This window comes from Salvelinus alpinus, chromosome 17, assembly GCF_045679555.1.
Source record: "Salvelinus alpinus chromosome 17, SLU_Salpinus.1, whole genome shotgun sequence".
In the NCBI taxonomy this organism is placed as follows: Eukaryota; Metazoa; Chordata; class Actinopteri; order Salmoniformes; family Salmonidae; genus Salvelinus; species Salvelinus alpinus.
The window spans coordinates 12,451,613-12,472,835 of NC_092102.1; the positions used below are offsets into that span (position 1 = coordinate 12,451,613).

Here is a 21,223-nt window from a genome sequence, read left to right on the forward strand (position 1 = left end):
GGAAGATGGCGATTTTTTTTCTCCAGATGTGGTGTCGAAGAAGATTGGTGTCAAGTGCAAAATGAGTGAGCCATGTGCAAGACCATGACTAGGACCGTTGAGCTAACGGGCAGTAATATGATTAGCATGATTTTGTAAGTAATAGCCAACTTTCCAGGACATAAACATGTCTTATATGGGCAGAAAGCTTAAATTCTTGTTAATCTAACTGAACTGTCCAATTTACAGTTGCTATTACAGTGAAATGTTATGCTATTGTTTGAGGAGAGTGCACAACAACAACAAAAAAGGTATCATGGCAACAGGTTTGATACATTCACCTCTGAAGGTAAATAATGTACTTACATTCAGTAATCTTGCTCTGATTTGTCATCCTGAAGGTCCCAGATATAAAATGTAGCAGTTTTGTTTGATAAAATCAATTTTTATATTCAAATGTGGGAACTGGGTTCAACAGTTGGAACCCCTGCTGTCTCTGGCTCCACACCCACCCCGCCCGGCCATCTAGATGTGTGAAAGTTAATGTATAAGCTAATGATCTATCATGTATGACATTCCTGGGAGTGTGTAAACTTAAATGTTGTGTTACCATATAATTTTTGTATGTTCTCTAGTTATGTACTTGAAATTAAATCAATTGACCAATTTGGCACATTTGGGCAGACTTGATAAGAAATATTGTCCAGTATTGCAATGCTTTACTGGATCTATCTGAAACTTTGCGCGCACACTGCATCATCTAAATTGCACCCAAACTGCAATATTATATTATGGTCTTTCTCTTGCATTTCAAAGATGATGGAACAATTTTTTTTTAAACGCATGTTTTTTTGTTTGTATTATCTTTTACCAGATCTAATGTGTTATATTCTCCTACATTACACATTTCCACAAACTTCAAAGTGTTTCCTTTCAAATGGTATCAAGCATATGCATATCCTTGCTTCAGGTACTGAGCTACAGGCAGTTTGATTTGGGTATGTCATTTTAGGTGAAAATCCTTGCCTTTTGGCGGATCCATGTGCGGTTTCAGGGTGGCTAGGAAAGAAGTTGGGAGCAGTTGAATCAGTGAAGGTAACCTAAAGTGGACTTGTGATATTTTCTTTGGACCAGAGGGAGCGGGCGCTCCATGTCAAGCAACTTGGGCCAAGATCTGTTTCTTGCTTTGCACTTAGGAATAGGGCATCATTGAATGGAGTGATTTCTGGGGCAGTGTTAAGTGTGCAGGTGGAGAAGTTGAAGATTCCTGGTGTTTGTGATGCCTGCCGTTTGCTGCAACACAGACCCGGTGGGGAAACTGTCAGTCCTTTTTGAGTTTTGAGTCTTTTTACCTGACAAAGTCTTGTTAGGATATATCAGTTATCCCGTTAGAGCATTTGTGCCGAATCCATTGCGGCTATGGTCATGTCACAGCAGTGTGTAGGAGGGAGATTCCAAGATGTGGGAAGTGTGCAGGAGTGCATGAGATAGAGGATTGTGTAGTTTCGGGGAATAAAGTTGTGTGTCAACTGTAGGGGTGCACATGTTGCTGGGGATCGGAAGTGTCCGGTGCGAGAGAGGCAGGTGGAGCTGGCCAGAGTCAGAGTAGTGCAGAATGTGTTGTATGCTGAGGCAGTGAAGAAAGTAGAGGAGGATGCGTCAACGGTGAGAGATCCTGAGAGGATGCCTGTGAGGAGTGGATATGTGCCAGCAACAGAGGGATAGGCCATCGAAGGATACACTGTATGCTTTAGTAAGGTTGGCCTCTTAGCGTTCATAACAATGGTTATCAACTGTACCACAGAAATGGAATGTAAATCACAAAAAATAGATGTTGTGGTGGCAGCTGCAGAGAAGTATTTGTGTATACGAGATTTGACTTCAGAAGAGTTACAGGGTGTGTGAAGTGGTGGTGTCCCGTCCTCCCAGGCAAGTGGCATGAACCAGATAGGTTCAAAATAGTGGAATGGGATGGTGATAAAAATATTTAAAAAATGAAATAGTGAAAAATAGGTGTAGGGTTAGTTGGTGGTGCATATTATTTCTTAATTTTTCCCCCTTTTTATTTTTGTATAACAAAATGTAAGGTGATTGAACACACACTACAGTAGATGGCGGCATGCACAAACAAAATATGTGAACGACATGATACCGAAGAAGAAGAATGTCGAACACCAGGCGGCTGCGGCATTCTGGATAAGTTGCAGGGGTTTGATGGCACAAGCGGGGAGCCCATCTAACAGAGAGTTCCAGTAGTCTGGATGGGAGATGGTAAGTGCCTGGATTAGGACCTGTGCCGCTTCCTGTTGTAGAGCATGAACCTACAGGAGCAAGTCACTGCCTTGATGTTTGCAGAGAACAACAGAGTGTTGTCATGCCAAGGTTCTTTGTACTCATATCTGTCATTCAGAGGGTGAATGGGCAAGACAAAATATTTAAGTGTCTTTTAAACTGGGAATGGTACTGGGTGCCAGGCACGCTGGTTTGTGTCAAGAACTGCAACGCTGCTGGGTCTTTCACGCTCAACAGTTTCCTGTGTGTATCAAGAATTGTTCACCACCCAAAGGACATCCAGTGAACTTGACACAACTGTGGAAAGCATTGGAGTCAACATGGGCCAGCATCCCTGTGGAACGCTTTCGACACCTTGTAGAGTCCATGCCCCGACGAATTTAGGCTGTTGAGGGCAAAAGGGAGTGCAACTGAATATTAGGAAGGTGTTCCTAATATTTTGTACACTCAGTGTAAATAATGCAATGGATGCACTCAAATAAAAAGGAAGAGAATACCCTGAATTAGACACAAACATTGAGAAACTGCCACGTCAATGTTGCATAATATGTAGGTAAGGTAGGCACCCCAGAAAGAGCCTTGATCTCAACATGTCTGTTGACTTACAACGGAAACAGGAAATAGACACCACAGAAGCAGTTTGCATTAGTTTCCCTCTACAAATCAGTCTTCTCTGTTTGTATATCGAGCCCAACCCGTTATCATTTGATAATACTTTTAATGGAGACAGACAAAGTGGCGAGCAAAAACTAGATTCCAAACCATTTAATCTGGTCCACCAGCCAGCTCAATTGAGCCTGGGGACGAGGTTACATATATTAAATATTCATAGTGGTGCATTATGGTTCTTTCATTCTTCATTAAAACATGGAGATCTGTTATAACATACTGTGAGTTAAGGTGAGAGAATAATACAAACTTTTAAAAAGTTAATACAATTACAAAAATGTTTGTGGGAGAACATTTGAACAGCTGTAAACAGAGTGTTTACTTTGCCTTTACCCTACCCAGCAATCCCATTGACAGAAAGTTCACCTCAAAATATGATTTCATACTAAAAGGTTCTCCACCTTGCTTTTTCATTACAAAAAACACAAACAAAATAAACAGTTGATGAGTTAGGAAGAGAAGCACCATATGATCCTCAGGGAATGTCCATGTCTCCGTTAGACGCCTGAGAGAGACGCCTCTCAACTCTCTCTCCTTCACACCCCGACTCTGCACTGCTGCTGTTGTCCACGTTTTCCTTGCTCTCCTCGTCCTGCTCCTCAGACCTCTGTCTCAGACGCAAACCGGGATCTCTCTGGGATGGGATCTGGAAGCTGGAGAAAGAACCCCCTCCTGATGGTCTCTTCTCTAGAACCATGGGAGGGAGATCAGGAGACAGAACAACAAACATTTATTTTAACATATATGGCGCTGAAGAAACAATGTCATCAAAGAGAACCAGGGTTATCTGCAGCAAAAATATCAGTCACCCCCTGAAATGTAATTTGTCTAACTTGAAGCTGTTTAACTTTGGCAAAGATAGGAGACAGATCCATGTGATTCTGTGTCTGCCATGCAGGGAGAGTGGTGGCATGTCACCTGGTAAGGGGGGAATGAGTAGAGCCAGGGGGTTTCAGTTCAAAATATGATTAAGATCAATAAAATAGAAATGCACGAACGCGTCTTGTCTAAACTATGTTTGAGGAAGACGTCTTCTAAAAGGAGCTTGACAAACCCCAGCTGCAACCACAGTGAGAAAGAGGGACACTTCTGAAGACCTTTAGCATACTGTATAGTATACACCTACTACTGTAGGTCTTATCCACTACATGCTCTTTGTGCATAGTTAAAAGCCACCCAAACCACAAGGAAACGTAGGCTTATTCTAGTGACCTGATTTCATAAGTCCTGGCTGAGCACTTAGCAGTGTACCCATCCCAAATGGCACCCGATTCCATTTATAGTGCAGTATTTTTGACCGGTCAAAATTTGGGACACGACCAGTGTTTATGTTGCAGATCGTGACTACCCCCTCCTTGCTTCGTCTCCGCCTCAAACATGATAATATATCAAACCTTAGCTTTCTGTGTAAGTTTTTTTTATAGTCAATGAAGACACTGATGTGGTGTGACGTAGCCTACCTCCTGGTCCAATAGGACGCATCAGTCGGTTCATCTGAACATTCCAGTGTTTGACATTGGTGCTGGCCTGGCGAAGCTTCCTCTGGGCAGCCTATAAGAACACAAGACGGATTGAAACATCCCCCGCAAACACAGTAAAACGTACTTAATTCTCTCACTATCTCCTGCAATCCCATCCCTGATCACATCCCACTTGGCAAAACTGGTTCAATCAACGTTGTTTCCACTTCATTTCAACCCAGAAAATCTGTGACGACATTGAATCAATGTGGGAAACTAATTAGCTCAACCAAGACATTTTGTATTTTTTTCTACCAACTTTTAACCGAAAGCCAATGACATGGTGAATATTTTACATTTCATGTTAAATTCACCATAGTTGACAACTCAACCAAATGTAAATCAAAACTAGACGTCTGTGCCCAGTGGGATGTGATACCCAAATAGCCAGGGCTGTTTTGAAGTACCATTAACGGTGTGTGGATAGGCTACTCATCACTATATAACTATAACATTATGCACAGGTATTTATATTATATAGTGTATCTCTGTACTTACCACAACGTCCTGGTCGACCCTGTAGCGGTTGGCCCTGACCTCCTCCAGCTGCTTTTGGGCCTCCTCAAGAGCGCGGGACTTGTTCTCCATCTCTTGCCTTAGCTCCTGCTTCTCCCTCTGGGTCTTCAGGATGTACTCCTCCTGCTCCTCTTGCAGCGTCATCAGGGCCTTCATCTTGTCCTCCTCCTCAGACAGCAAACTGTACAATAAACGTATATGACAAATAGAAAATCTTTAACTGGAAGACATACAGTAGATATGGCATTGTGTGGTAAGAAGTTGGACGAGACACATTTAATGTTTTTAGAAATGTGACCCGTGCAAACTCTTGACCTCGCAATCATCTCTCAAAAAGTGTCCAGTAAAACACAGGCGTCCTCCAAGGCTGTTGCTTATCTCCATTACTTTTCATTATATACTGTACAATGTTATGTACATTTTTTAAAAGCATATATGAGCCTTTGTAATGTCTTATTACTTCATATTTGTATGCTATATTTGCCTTGTCTGAGTGTTTGTGATCTTTGAGACAAGCAGAGAGCTTGGCGCTTGGTATTTGCAGTCACAAAATGAAATGGAACAGGTTAGGATCTGTATGTTTCCCATCGAGCAGTCAGTGAATAAATGCAACAAAGCACACGGCTTATTCTTACATGTAGGATTGTGACAGACACACCATGAACACCCTGTCAGTGTCAACAGATCCTACAGATCATAGCTAGACAACTTCCTCTGTTAAACTCAACTTCCTCAGGAACCTAACTAATGCAACAGCCTCTCTTCAACAGCAATTGGCTTCTCTTAACACCATCTGTCTCTCTGCTGTGTACTGTGCTCTGTAAAAAGACATTACGTGCCAACTTGGTGCCTTCTCACACGATGACAGCAAGCCCTAAGATGAGCCTATGTCTTGTAAGCAAAGTAGTGAGGGTACTAGGTTTGTGAGTCAGTGTGAGCGAAACAATGTCTTGAGTGTGTCCAGCAACCTGCCCTCAGCCTGTGTGTGTATGCGAGAGTGTGTTTGCGTGCGTGCGTGCGTGCGTGGGTAACTGCCTACCTGTGTGTGTGTGTGTGTGTGTGTGTGTGTGTGTGTGTATCCCTTTACCCAGTCTGTGCGTATCGAAAGACCTCTTCGTCCTGCCGAGCTTTGATCTCCTGCTGTAGAGCCTCCTCCAGACTTGTCTGCATCTCCTCCAGCTCCTTGATCCTCTTCCTCTGCCGCTCCGCCTCCTCCTCCTTCAGAACCATCTCTGCCTGCATGGTGGCCCGCGACTGGAAGAGGAGACCCACATCAGCATGGAACATCTAAACACCCACTCCTCCAGTCTGAATCAACCTCCACCCTTCTCCTGCGCGACACAGGTAAACATTGTGCGGTCGTCACTCTCCTCCATGCAACCACACTCCTCTCTTCCCTCCACCCTCCTCCCCTGTACACTTCCTCCACCCCTCCCCCCTCCCAGTTCCCACCTCCTTTGCCTCGCGGAGCTGCACCTCCAGGGCCTGTTGCATCTCCTCATGATGCTGGCGCCGCCTCATCTCGTCCTGCTCCAGGAGGGCTTGGGCCTGCCTCTGCGCCTCCTTTAGGAGCTCCAGCTCGGCCAGCTTACGCTCCTTCTCCTCCTGCAGGGCCTGAAAACGTTGCTGCTCCTGCTCCTTGGCCAGCCGCCTCTTCTCCCGCTGCTCCCTCTGCTCCCTCCTCTTCAGCTTCAGGTCCTTGTGGAGAGAGGTCTTCCCTTCAGTGTGTAGACGGATGGCTGTCTGAATGGCTGGGGGTGAAGGGAGGGACAGGATGTCAGTACTCAGTATATGCTTACTGCTTGACTTTGAATAATCAACCCAGTAATCAACCCAACATATAGGGCAGGGGGAATCGTTGCCTTCACTACTTTTGTCATCAGTATGATAGCTGTTACAAGCTTGGTAATTCATCATATCCCTAAATAATTGTGTCAACAATGTGTAAATGCTCAATAAATAAATTATTGATCGTGATACCTGCAGTCCATTCCTGTCTCTGCTTGGTGTCCGAGGCACTCATCTCGTAGGTCTTGGACAGAGTTTTCAGACAGAACATACACCTCTTTCCATCCCGGTCTGGCAGCACCTGATCAACAGGAGAAGTACTCATTGTGACACATTAGCACAATGTATATATATTTTTTGTACATTCATTGTAAATCTATTTCTATTTTCAGCTTTTTCAAATGAAGCATATGAGGGAGGGATGTGTTAACCCTGTAGCTCTGATTGAATAAGTTATTCCTATCTGTCACCCATTCTCAAAAAGGAGCAGGCCCATCTCAGCTGTGCCTGTCCCCACTGCCCCACCCCAGGTCCCACCCCACCTCAAGCCCAGCCTACCTCCACACAGCAGTTCCCATCCAGAGCAATGCTTCCCTGGCGCTCCTTGCGGTCCTCACTGGTGTAGTAATCCAGGGTAATCGGCCTCAGGGTGAACCAGCGCTCCTTCCAGTTCCTCCTCAGCTGACTCTTTTTCCACAGGTACCCCTGTAGGCAACACAGTTAACCCACACAGAACTGACACAATCAACACACGTCACTGAAACAGAATTGAAGGTCACAGGCAGATAGCAAGAAATTCAGACAGACAGGCAGACAGTATAGAGATGCTGTATTGTTGTTCTGTTGTTTTTAAGTACCCTACCTCTTTGAGGACATCAGCAACTATCTCCCTGTAGACCTCCTCTATGGCCATGCTGGTGATTTCCTGGCCCATGCCTCTGGTTATCTTCCCAGTGTTCATCATCTCCAGGAAGGACCAGACAGTGAAACCATTCTGTTGCACTGCATCCTGGGAGATGAAGTCTTCCAGCTCCACACAGTTGAGCTCAACACTCATGGCCATGCAAATCTTCTTCAGGAGGTATTCCACCTGAATAATTCAAACAAAACACAAATATTTTGTTTGTAAAAGGGATGCAATTGGTATATGGGGGGAATGGTTGCCTTTCAATTGTTTTGTAATTGGTTTATAATCCGAGTATCAATCTCGATCTCGTTTATTTTAATAGTCTGTCACGACTCACAAGATAATATTTGGATGATAATGTAACCTATGCTTTTGTTTTCAGTGAAACCACCCCGACTGCTGGCTGTTACTCTGAGGCAGTGTAGTGCCCTGCTCTGAAATCTGTGGCTTATCACAATCATACTGCCAACACCGGTTGTGAAAAACAGACTACAGGCTGAAACCAAAGCCATGCTACAAGTGACATACAAGCCCATATTTAGGTACTGAAAGACACACAGCAATCAGTAGGAAGAGAAGCATTCCTCACAGATTTCCTATATTTAGCAACCTGCTCTCAGAGCATTTCGTATTATTCTATACGTAATTCTGATACTATTTCGTATGATACTGTATGATACTGTATGACCCGTTCCTGTAGGTTCATGCTCTACAACATTCGCAGAGTACGACCCTGCCTCACACAGGAAGCGGCGCAGGTCCTAATCCAGGCACTTGTCATCTCCCGTCTGGATTACTGCAACTCGCTGTTGGCTGGGCTCCCTGCCTGTGCGATTAAACCCCTACAACTCATCCAGAACGCCGCAGCCCGTCTGGTGTTCAACCTTCCCAAGTTCTCTCACGTCACCCTGCTCCTCCGCTCTCTCCACTGGCTTCCAGTTGAAGCTCGCATCCGCTACAAGACCATGGTGCTTGCCTACGGAGCTGTGAGGGGAACGGCACCTCCGTACCTTCAGGCTCTGATCAGGCCCTACACCCAAACAAGGGCACTGCGTTCATCCACCTCTGGCCTGCTCGCCTCCCTACCTCTGAGGAAGTACAGCTCCCGCTCAGCCCAGTCAAAACTGTTCGCTGCTCTGGCACCCCAATGGTGGAACAAACTCCCCCACGACGCCAGGTCAGCGGAATCAATCACCACCTTCCGGAGACACCTGAAACCCCACCTCTTTAAGGAATACCTAGGATAGGATAAAGTAATCCTTCTAACCCCCCCCCCCCCCCCCTTAGAGTTAGATGCACTATTGTAAAGTGGTTGTTCCACTGGACATCATAAGGTGAATGCACCAACTTGTAAGTCGCTCTGGATAAGAGCGTCTGCTAAATGACTTAAATGTAAATGTAAATGTAATGTTACGTTTTGTATGTTATGTATTAATTTGTGGATGTCCATTACGTATGTTATGTTACAAATTACAATTTATATTATATGTTACGAATTTGCAAAACATATAATATGTTACAAATTCTAGCTGGATGGTTAGGTGGCTAACGTTAGTAATCTGGTTAACATTAGCGAGACTAGGGGTTAGGTTAGGGGTTAAGTTTAGGAGTTAGGTTAAAGGGTTAGGGGAAGGGTTAGCTAACATGCTAAGTAGTTGCAAAGTAGCTCAAAAGTAATAAGTAGTTGAAAAGTTGCTAAAATTGTCCATGATGAGATACGAATTCAAACTTTGGGTTGCTAGATGTTCGCGGTCACGCACGCCCAACCACCCTACTTTCGTTTTTGCCTTAAGTAACCATACCAAATGTAACATATCATACTGATTTACATTTACTATGTTACGTCTAGTCTATGAGAGCAGGCTGTATAGAGGTTTGGCAGATAAATACTACATTTACATTTAAGTAATTTAGCAGACACTCTTATCCAGAGTGACTTACAAGAGCATTTAAGGGTAAGTGCCTTGCTCAAGGGCACAGACTTTTCCCCTAATGTTAGTCGGCGATTTGAACCAGAGACCTTTCGGTTACTGGCCCAATGAGCTTAACCGCTCGGCTACCTGCTGCCCCTACAATTAAATACTACAATTTGAATGAGTGTTTGGATTTGGTTACAGCGGTTTTGAAAGTTAGTGATGGACCTTTTCCCTTTTTAAGTGACTAAATGTATTAGGATTATTGTATTCTAGGTGAATTTGTAGTATAGTATGCTACAGAACCCAGCATGCTTTGTATACATAACTCACCTCATCAGGAACCATAACGAGAGGGTATTTATCCTCTGACAGAAAGTTAAATAGACTCCAGAGATGAAAGGCATCTTTCCCTGGCAACACATTCTTATTGTCCTTCACCGGTTTGTAGTTCTTCTTAGCAGTGAGAGTCCAGCACAGTTCATCAACCTGTTCTTTCACAAAACAGCCCTCTTCTACCTGTGAGGCATAATAAACAGCACTGAGTAAGGAAAATGTACCTAGCATTTTTTAGCTCTCTTTTCCTTCTGTATAAACCAAGTGGTGGCATCTGGGTACACAAACAAAATAAAAGGAAAGCCTGAGGCAAAAATGTAAGGTGACCTGGGTGTGTTTGTGTACATGACTTTACCTTGTCCAGTATGTATTTGTTGAGGTAAGGCATGTACCCCTGGCTGGAGACCGGTCCATCGTCATCATCCCTGAAATGTTCTTCCAGAGCCACCGGGTCGTGAGGGATGGACAGAACCGTACACAAGTTATGTGATAGGACCTAGAACACACAAACGACAGGGTTATGAGGGCTGTTCACTTCCTTATCGTCGGGCAAACAGTATCGGGGCATGAGGTCTGATACCCACAGGCACAGAGACAGTTTCTATCTACAAGCCATCAGACTGCTGAATAATTGAACTGGACTGACCACCTGCTCTGATTCTCCGCACCTTGGCACACACACACACACATTCGTGGTTCCTTCTATTAAGGCAAGTTGTCCAGGTCCTGAGGCAGCAAAGCATCACCAAACTATCATACTACCACCACCATGCTTGTTGACTGTTGGTTAAAGGTTCTCACTGTGGAATGCAGTGTTTGGTTTTCGGCAGGCATAAAAGTTACACTTTTGACTGATCTGTCTATAAAACATTCTTCAGAGAGTCTTGATGATCATCCAGGTGCTTTTTGGTCAACTTGACTCAACTTTTTGGATGAGATGGGTCCCACTTTGTCTGGCAAAAACCAAACACTGCATTCCACAGTAAGAACTTCATACAAATCGTCAAGCATGGTGGTGGTACTGTAGTGTGATGGTTTGGGGAATGTCAGGCCATCCGTCTGTGAGCTGAAGTGGAAGCACAGCTGGGTCATGCAGCAAGACAATGATCCAAAACACAATCAAGTCTACATGAAAATGGTTAAAAAAAATAATAATGTGACGTTTTAGAATGGCGTAGTCAAAGTCCAGACCTAATCCCGATTGAGATGTGGCAGGACTTGAAACGAGCAGTTCATGCTTGAAAACCCACAGATGTTGCTCAGTTAAAGCAGTTCTACATACAAGAGTGGGCAAACATTCCTCCACAGCGATGTGAGAGACTGATCAACAACTACAGGAACCATTTGGTTGCAGTCGTTGCAGCTTAAGGTGGCACAACCAGTTATTGAGTGTAAGGGAGCAATTAGTTTTAAACAGAGGGAAATTGGGTGTTGCATAACTTTGATAATTAAATAAGTATCCTTTTTTTGTTATTTGTAAATTCAGGTTCCCTTTATCTAATATTAGGTTTTGGTTGAAGATCTCATAACAATCAGTATCAAAAATATGCAGAAAGCGTTTCACTGCACTGTAGATGAGATACAGCTAAATGTATATTGAAAATAAGTTTCAAATCAAGTTTAGATCTTTGGTAGATCCTTTTAAAAACTGACTTGTCTCTGTCAGACAGAGATGTGGCGTACAGTAAAAAGAGAAATACTTTGACGGTTTATGAAGGAACTGAAACATAAAAGCTGAATCATGAAAGTATTTTAGTCTTCTATAAAAAGCAAAAAAGTTAGTTTACATATTGTAGGGAATTTTGGGGGGTAGCCCCGACCAGAACTCAAACCCTGGTCCCGCGACTGTCAAGCCAACACCTTAGCCGTTACAACAAGAGATCTGAACCATTTGACAAGATCGCTAAGTGTTGTGTTAGAGTTGCTATAATATCTTTGATTTACCCATAACAATATGTCATTCAAGAGTGGTTCTCACAGGCACAACAATGTTTCAACTGCCATTTAGACCTCAGAGAAAATACAATGCTATTTCTGTGAAGTTTATAATAGTTTTTCAAGAGAGCATCATCAATAAATAACTGGTGGCTTATTGAAATAGAAGTTGAGAGAATCCTTTTTTTTGAGAGTGGGGGGTTTGAGGCAGTGCACCCAGCCCACATCTTCTGAAACATCATCACATCCTGTCTTCCTCTCCTTCTCCCTCCCTCCTCTTTTCACTACGAAACCAAGAGTATGTGACCTGTGTGACCTGCTGGCTTCTAAGCCTCTATTACCCTTTCACAATATCATTCCAACCTGAACCATACGGTGCTGGCTGGCTCTTTTTTCATTTTTCCAGCACGGTTCCATCACCTATGGTTGATGGTAGGTGTACTGTAACCAACATGATACAGCTCCGCTCAGCTTGGCTAAGTAGATTTTAAAAAGGGTATATGACTCCCTGGTCTCTGGACTGACTGGGCCATACTCCAGACCAGAGTACTTAGCCTCGATAAACCTGACTGCATGGTTCTGGTCTGGACAATACTCTAGACTAGAGCCTGCCCCACCACCAGTATGACGGGATAGGCATTGTCACGAGGTTCTAGTAGTTAAAGCCAGTAGCACATGGCTGAACGTAGGGCCGAATGGAGAGATGGAGGGTAATGTAATGATTATATATCCAACTTTCTACAGCACTACTTTGTCAATAACAATAAGCACTGAAGATGTACATGACCATAGTATTGAAGACAATGTGTGACACGTTCTATTCCATTCACCACCTCTTTGGTCATGTTCAGTGCCACAGTACCAATTGCACTGTATGTGGTGACATCATGGACTAGTCTGGGTACAACTTGGTGATAAGGGCTCTTATTCATAGAAACACTGAGAGCAAACTGTTACTTGTCAGCTCCACACTTGCAGTGCCTCTAAAACACAAGCACACATTGTTCACTCTCACTATCACTACTGTTTTGCTCCCCATAGGAAACATCTTCATCACTGAGTCAGCCATCTACACTACATGACCAAAAGTATGTGGACACCTCCTTGTCGAATATCTCAAACCACCTCTTTGCTGCTATAACAGCCTCCACTCTTCAGGGAAGGCTTTCCACTAGATGTTGGAACATTGCTGCGGGGACTTACTTCCATTCAGCCACAAGAGCATTTGTGAGGTCGGGCACGGATGTTGGGCAATTAGACCTGAACGCAGTTGGCGTTCCAATTCATCTCAAAAGGTGTTTGATGGGGTTGAGGACAGGACTCTATGCAGGCCAGTCAAGTTCTTCCACTCCAATCTCGACAAACCATTTCTGTATGGACCTCGCTTTGTGCATGGGGGCAGTGGCAGATTTAGTTATAGGCGACATGGGCATCTTGCCTGGGGCAGCACGAGGTGCTCGCACAAAAAAATAAGAAATTAATGGTGACATTTGCGTGATCGGTTTTCTATCGCTCATTTGCACGTCACGTCAATGATATCATGTCACCGTGTGGGACTGTGGGTCAATTAACCTTGTCGGACTGAGCACCCTGATTCTAGTTTGTGAGCTAGGCAGGCTACTGCCTGGGAAGGTCATCCACTCAGAAGTACGAGATAGGGCGGGGGTAGGTTGACTTCAGGTCTCCCCATTGGAAGTCCGAGGTAGGGGGAGCGGGGGAATCTATCAAATAGCGCACCACTAACTTTATACAGTACTAATGCAATTAGTAAAATCAGTCACACTACGAAATGCTACCAAATAAACCACAATTCATTTATAATACTGTGAATATATAGTTTCACAGACATATTGTTGCATTTTTTTCTGGTTTGTGTGAAATCGTAAGGAATAATATAAAACCAGTCTGCACACCAGCAAGGTGAATTGGTTTAGTCTTGACTCTTGGTTGACAGTGTTGGGGGATGGGTAATGTATTGATGCTCCTTGTTACTTATTTTTTATATTTATGAGTCTTATTTTTGCATATATTTTTATATAGTTTTAAATGTTCTGATTATTTATTTGTGTTGTTCCAAATCTTAATAAAAATTACAGTTAATGCAGAATTGTGTTTTTTTTGTTGTTGGGGGGGGTTTGCCCTGGGAGCCATACAAGCTAGAACTGCCACTGCACAGGGGCATTGAGATGCTGAAACAGGAAAGGGCCTTCTCCAAACTGTTGCCACAAAGTTGGAAGCACAGAATCCTCTAGAATGTCATTGTATGCTGTAGCGTTAAGATTTCCCTTCACTGGAATCCAAGTGGCCTAGCCCGAACCATGAAAAACAGCCCCAAACAATTATTACTCATCCACCAAACTTTACAGTTGGCACTATGCTTTCAGGCAGGTAGCGTTTTTCTGGCATCCGCCAAACCCAAATTTGTCCGTAGGACTACCAGATGGTGAAGCGTGATTCATCACTCCAGAGAACGCGATTCCACTGCTCCAATGGCACTGAGCTTTACACCACACCAGCTGACGCTTGGAAACCCATTTCATGATGTTCCCGACGAACAGTTCTTGTGTTGACATTGCTTCCAGAGGCAGTTTGGAACTCAGTAGTGAGTGTTGCAACTGAGGACTGACGATTTGTACACACTTCAGCACTCGACAGTCCCATTCGGTGAGCTTGTGTAACCTACCACTTCGTTGTTGAGCCTAGATGTTTCCACTTCACAATAACAGCACTTACAGTTGACCACGGCAGAAATTTGACGAACTGACTTGTTGGAAAGGTGGCATCCTATGACGGTGCCACGTTGAAAGTAACTGAGCTCTTCAGTAAGGCCATTCTACTGCCTGTGTGCTCAATTTTATACACCTGTCAAAAATGGGTGTGGCTGAAACAGCAGAATTCACACATTTTAATGGGTGTTCACATACTTTTATATACAGTGCATTCGGAAATTATTCAGACCCCTTGACTTTTTCCACATTTGTTACATTACAGCCTTATTCTTAAATTGATTAAATGTTTTTTTTCTTCTATCAGCAATCTACACACAATACCCCATAATGACCAAATGAAAACAGGTTTTTAGATATAAAGTATTAAAAATAAAAACGGAAATACCTTATTTACATAAGTATTCAAACCCTTTGCTATGAGACTCAAAATTTTGGTGAGGTGCATCCTGGTTTCCATTGATCATCCTTGAGATGTTTCCACAAATTGATATGAGTCCGCCTGTGGTAAATTCAATTGACTGGATATGATTTGGAAATGCACACACCTGTCTATATAAGGTCCCACAGTTGACAGTGCATGTAAGAGCAAAAACCAAGCCATGAGGTCGAAGGAATTGTCTGTCGAGCTCCGAGACAGGATTATGTCGAGGCACAGATCTGGAGAAGGGTACCAAAACATTTCTGCAGCATTGAAGGTCCCCAAGAACACAGTGGCCTCCATCATTCTTAAATGGAAGAAGTTTGGAACCACCAAGACTCTTCCTAGAGCTGGCCGCCCAGCCAAACTGATCAATCGAGGTAGAAAGGCCTTGGTCAGGGAGGTGACCAAGAACTTATGGTCACTTTAACAGAGCTCTAGAGTTCTCCACCAATCAGGCCTTTATGGTAGTGGCCAGACGGAAGCCACTCCTCAGTACAAGGCACGTGACAGCCCGCTTGGAGTTAGCCAAAAGGTACCTAAAGGACTCTCAGACCAAACAAGATTCTCTGGTCTGATAAATTAAGATTGACCGTTTGGCCTGAATGCCAAGTGTCACGTCTGGAGGAAACCTGGCACCATCCCTACAGTGAAGCATGGTGGTGACAGCATCATGCTGTGGGGATGTTTTTCAGCGGCAGCGGACTGGGAGACTAGTCAGGATCGAGGGAAAGATGAATGGAGCAAAGTACAAAGAGATCCTTGATGAAAACCTGCTCCAGAGTGCTCAGGACCTCAGACTGGGGTGAAGGTTCACTTTCCAACAGGACAACGACCCTAAGCACAGAGCCAAGACAACACAGGAGTGGCTTCCGGACAACTATCTGAATGTCCTTGAGTGACCCAGCCAGAGCCCGGACTTGAACCCGTTTGAACATCTCTAGAGAGACCTGAAAATAGCTGTGCAGCGACACTCCCCCTCCAACCTGACAGAGCTTGAGAGAATCTGCAGAGAAGAATAGAAGAAACTCCCCAAATACAGATGTGCCAAGCGTGTAGCGTCATACCCAAGAAGACTCAATGTTGTAATCGCTGCCAAAGGTGCTTCAACAAAGTACTGCGTAAAGGGTCTGAAAACGTATGTAAATGGGATATTTCCAGGGGGGGTTTATATATCCACATTAGCAAAAACATTTGCTTTGTCATTATGGCGTATTATGTGTAGATTGATGAGGTAGAAATATATATATTTTAGAATAAGGCTGTAATGTAACAAAATGTAGAAAAAGTCAATGTCCCGTGTGGCTTCATTCCCCACGGGGTGGGGTCACGGTCCCGTGTGGCTCAGTTGGTAGAGCATGGCGCTTGCAACGCCAGGGTTGTGGGTTCATTCCCCACGGGGGGACCAGGATGAATATGTATGAACTTTCCAATTTGTAAGTCGCTCTGGATAAGAGCGTCTGCTAAATGACTTAAATGTAATGTAAATGTAAATGTTTCTGAATACTTTCTGAAGGAACTGAATATAGTATATACTAGTATGGTCACAGATCTGTTGCCAATGACCATAGGAGTTGATAAGACAACACAAACGATTTCGGCTAATATACACTGCTCAAAAAAATAAAGGGAACACTTAAACAACACAATGTAACTCCAAGTCAATCACACTTCTGTGAAATCAAACTGTCCACTTAGGAAGCAACACTGATTGACAATAAATTTCACATGCTGTTGTGCAAATGGAATAGACAAAAGGTGGAAATTATAGGCAATTAGCAAGACACCCCCAATAAAGGAGTGGTTCTGCAGGTGGTGACCACAGACCACTTCTCAGTTCCTATGCTTCCTGGCTGATGTTTTGGTCACTTTTGAATGCTGGCGGTGCTTTCACTCTAGTGGTAGCATGAGACGGAGTCTACAACCCACACAAGTGGCTCAGGTAGTGCAGCTCATCCAGGATGGCACATCAATGCGAGCTGTGGCAAGAAGGTTTGCTGTGTCTGTCAGCGTAGTGTCCAGAGCATGGAGGCGCTACCAGGAGACAGGCCAGTACATCAGGAGACGTGGAGGAGGCCGTAGGAGGGCAACAACCCAGCAGCAGGACCGCTACCTCCGCCTTTGTGGAAGGAGGAGCACTGCCAGAGCCCTGCAAAATGACCTCCAGCAGGCCACAAATGTGCATGTGTCTGCTCAAACGGTCAGAAACAGACTCCATGAGGGTGGTATGAGGGCCAGACGTCCACAGGTGGGGGTTGTGCTTACAGCCCAACACCGTGCAGGACGTTTGGCATTTGCCAGAGAACACCAAGATTGGCAAATTCGCCACTGGCGCCCTGTGCTCTTCACAGATGAAAGCAGGTTCACACGCACATGTGACAGACGTGACAGAGTCTGGAGACGCCGTGGAGAACGTTCTGCTGCCTGCAACATCCTCCAGCATGACCGGTTTGGCGGTGGGTCAGTCATGGTGTGGGGTGGCATTTCTTTGTGGGGCCGCACAGCCCTCCATGTGCTCGCCAGAGGTAGCCTGACTGCCATTAGGTACCGAGATGAGATCCTCAGACCCTTTGTGAGACCATATGCTGGTGCGGTTGGCCCTGGGTTCTTTCTAATGCAAGACAATGCTAGACCTCATGTGGCTGGAGTGTGTCAGCAGTTCCTGCAAGAGGAAGGCATTGATGCTATGGACTGGCCCGCCCGTTCCCCAGACCTGAATCCAATTGAGCACATCTGGGACAACATGTCTCGCTCCATCCACCAACGCCACGTTGCACCACAGACTGTCCAGGAGTTGGCGGAACTTTAGTCCAGGTCTGGGAGGAGATCCCTCAGGAGACCATCCGCCACCTCATCAGGAGCATGCCCAGGCGTTGTAGGGAGGTCATACAGGCACGTGGAGGCCACACATACTACTGAGCCTCATTTTAACTTGTTTTAAGGACATTACATCAAAGTTGGATCAGCCTGTATTGTGGTTTTCCACTTTAATTTTGAGTGTGACTCCAAATCCAGACCTCCATGGGTTGATAAATTTGATTTCCATTGATAATATTTGTGTGATTTTGTAGTCAGCACATTCAACTATGTAAAGAAAAAAGTATTTAATAAGAATGTTTCATTCATTCAGATCTAGGATGTGTTATTTTAGTGTTCCCTTTATTTTTTTGAGCAGTGTACTTATGAAATCTGCAAATATCTTGTCACCATAACAGAGCATGTGGCATGAAGGTTTGCTCAACCGGGAAATACAGTACATATAATCAGATAAGGATCAGCACAAAATCTACCACATATCTTTCAAAATCCTACAGAATTATGTCAAGTTATTCTCCAGCTAGCACAATTTGGTTCCTTGGAAGTTATGGAACATAAGTTTTTGGTTTCCCATTGGTTCTGGGAATGAAGCCATTCGTTTCCTTGACTGGTAAAACTGAACGTTTTTTAAACGTTCTGATAACAGAAGTGAAACTTTCACCTGATCTGGACGTACATTTTTAGTTTACAGGGAGATTCTGAGAACATTTTACTATGGTTCCCTGAAAGTTTTTAATCTGAGGTTTCATTAATGACAGGTTATTTCATTAATGACAGGTTATTTGAAGGTAATTAAATAATGTTCTGAGAACATGTTTCAATAAGGCTTTTAATAACACTGCTAGCTTAGTTTGGGTTAACTGTTTTGCACTCCAGCACACATAGGACACATGGAAATTATTTTGTTGAGGCTCCCGAGTGGCGCAGCAGTCTAAGGCACTGCATCTTGATGCAACCAGCGTCACTATAGAACCTGGTTCAAATCCAGGCTGTATCACTTCTGGCTGTGATTGTGAGTCCCATAGAGCAGTGCACAATTGGCCCAGCGTCATTGCAAATAACAATTTGTTCTTAACTGACTTGCCTCGTTAAATGCATATGTTTATTTTTTATGGCACAGCATCAGTGAGATTGAAACCTATGATCTTCTGTTCTCTCTTTGTGGAATAGCTAGCAATGTTCAATAGTCCCCATTTCAAAGGAAACAAGCACTCATTAAGATCAGGTGTGGCCAATTAGTGGGCAAGGCCAACACACCAGAGGTGCGTGATCCCGTGAACGTTTTGCGGAACAGTTTGTACTGAACGACACATTAATACAAAACTTTATTGTATGTTTTTTAACAGACTTTGAGGTACGTTTCCTCCCGTTTGGTGGGTGTTGTGAGTTGTGGCTTGAAGCAATGAGTGGCGTATTTAAAGGGCAGTTGCCATGCTGACAGTGTTCCCCAACCCCTCCCAGTTTTTCATCTGGTCATTCAATACAGCACCGTTTCCGTTCAATTGAACATTCTAGAACACAGCTCTGAACATACTTAAGATAGAGGATAGAGAGAGTTTTGTTAATAATGAGAATGGAATCTTTATGTTGTTGAATAACATTCTTAGATCGTTCTCTGAAAGTTACTAAAGTTTTCTTGGGGTTTTTATGTAAAGTTTTCTTAACGTTCTGGGAACCATTTAAGAACATTACTTTAAATAGAATCATGAGGACACCTGTAATAAACGTTAAGCTAAAGTACTGAAATTCCTGCAGAAGAATATTGTTTCTTAACGTTCTCTGGAACAATGTGAGAATATGACTTTAAATAGAACCATGAGGAAAGATGTAGGAAACGCTATGTTGAAGCACTGAAATTCGCACAGAAGAACAATGTTTCTTAACATTCTCTGAACTATTTGAGAACATTTTCAATGTCAAACCAGTTGGAGAATGTTCCGTGAACATTAACAAAATTGAAATTAAATGGAAACGTTCTGTTAAAGTAATGAAATACCAAGAAAATAACGCTTTTTTGTCAAGTTAAATGTGCTAAGAATGTTCCAAAGCCAAGCAACTATCCTGCACCATTCCCAGAAAGTTGTGGGAAGTTAAACATATGGTTCCCAGAACGTTATGTGCTAGCTGGGTCAGGACCTGTTTTGCTCATCATCCAATGTCAATAAATGTATATTTTTGTGGATCCAGTTCACTTTATATATTGTTGGCTGACTCCAGCTACCTCAAGAAGAGAAGATTAATATGATGTTCCTGAGGTCGAAAATGAGGCAGAAAGTGTGCCTGGATAGAAGAAAGAGCCCCAAAGCATTGGTCCAAAAAACCTCATAAAATCTACCTTTACCTAATGTAACCAGGTACTTACCTTAAGTTGAGACTTTGACACTTTCCCACTCTTCTCTAGATCCAAGGCTGTGAAACCATACCAAATGGACTTGAGGAGCTCTGAGCGTAGGTCCATGTCTGCAGCAGCATAACTTTCTGTTTTGCTCCTTCTTTCACAGCTTTTTTTCCTCTCCTCTCCCCTCCTCTTGATACGTGGCCCTATGTGTGACAGCCAGCAGTCACCCACACCCTGTACTGTGGCTCGTGAGGACCTGTGCTGACAGTCCTACAATCCAATCAGTCTCAGCTACCCCACCTGCTGGCGGGGCAGGACACTGCAGGTAGGGGTCCACTATCATATCAAATCAAATTGTATTTGTCACATGTGCCGAATACAACAGGTGTAGTAGACCTTACCGTGAAATGCTTACTTACAAGCCCTTAACCAACAATTCAGTTCAATAAATAGAGTTAAGAGCACAGTTGGTTAGGCAGCCATCCCCTCCTGCGCCATTATTATGCTTTGCAAAAAGTATTCAGACCCCTTGAATTTCTTCACGTTTTATTGTGTTACAAAGTGGGATTAAAAACAAGTAATTGTAAAAAAAATTGTCAACAATCTACACAAAATACTCTGTAGTGTCAAAGTGGAAGATTCTTTTTTTTTAAAGATAAATAAAGAATAACCAAAATATAATCGCTGCTTAAGTATTCAGCCCCTCTGTTTAGGCAAGCTTAAATTAGTTCATCTGTAAAATGTGGCTCAACAAATCACATAATAAGATACATGGACTCACTCTGTGTGAAATAATAGGGGTTGACATGATTTTTGGATGACTAACCCTTACTCTGTCCCCCATACATACAGCATCTGTAAGGTCCCTCAGTCAATTATTGCATTTCAAGCACAGATACAACTACAAAGACCAGGGAGCTTTTCAAAAGCCTCATAAAGAAGGGCAATGCTTGGTAGATTGGGTAACAATAACAAATCAGACATTGAACATCTATTTAAGCATGTTCAAGTTAATAATTATGCTGTTGATTATGTATTAAACCACCCAGACACATAAAAAATACAG

At 43.6% G+C, this 21,223-nt stretch overlaps 1 protein-coding gene across 2 annotated transcripts; it reads right to left on the minus strand.

The window, feature by feature from the left end:
* Window positions 1-2,969: 2,969 nt before the first annotated feature.
* On the minus strand, window positions 2,970-20,358 carry LOC139542137 (differentially expressed in FDCP 6 homolog). 2 transcript variants are annotated; one of them, XM_071347216.1, is made up of 11 exons: window positions 20,182-20,358; window positions 10,276-10,416; window positions 9,918-10,103; window positions 7,627-7,854; window positions 7,323-7,469; window positions 6,957-7,065; window positions 6,429-6,727; window positions 6,064-6,230; window positions 4,959-5,157; window positions 4,401-4,491; window positions 2,970-3,627 (listed from the first exon to the last, which is right to left on the minus strand). In XM_071347216.1, exons 1-11 carry the CDS (start codon window positions 20,275-20,277, stop codon window positions 3,416-3,418), a joined length of 1,875 nt encoding a protein of 624 aa, XP_071203317.1. In that variant the 5' UTR covers window positions 20,278-20,358; the 3' UTR covers window positions 2,970-3,415. The 2 variants fall into 2 exon arrangements, with proteins under 2 accessions (XP_071203317.1, XP_071203318.1); XM_071347217.1 differs by lacking the exon at window positions 9,918-10,103.
* Window positions 20,359-21,223: the final 865 nt, after the last annotated feature.

What these genes read in the sequence shown, in the direction of transcription:
- LOC139542137 (XM_071347216.1), bottom strand. Translation starts at nt 20,277, where the DNA reads ATGGACCTACGCTCAGAGCTCCTCAAGTCCATTTGGTATGGTTTCACA. An exon ending in ACAAATACATACTGGACAAG is followed by an intron (nt 10,104 to 10,275) that starts GTAAAGTCATGT and finishes TATGCCTCACAG; the next exon opens with GTAGAAGAGGGCTGTTTTGT. An exon ending in TTTCGATACGCACAGACTGG is followed by an intron (nt 5,158 to 6,063) that starts GTAAAGGGATAC and finishes TTTATTGTACAG; the next exon opens with TTTGCTGTCTGAGGAGGAGG.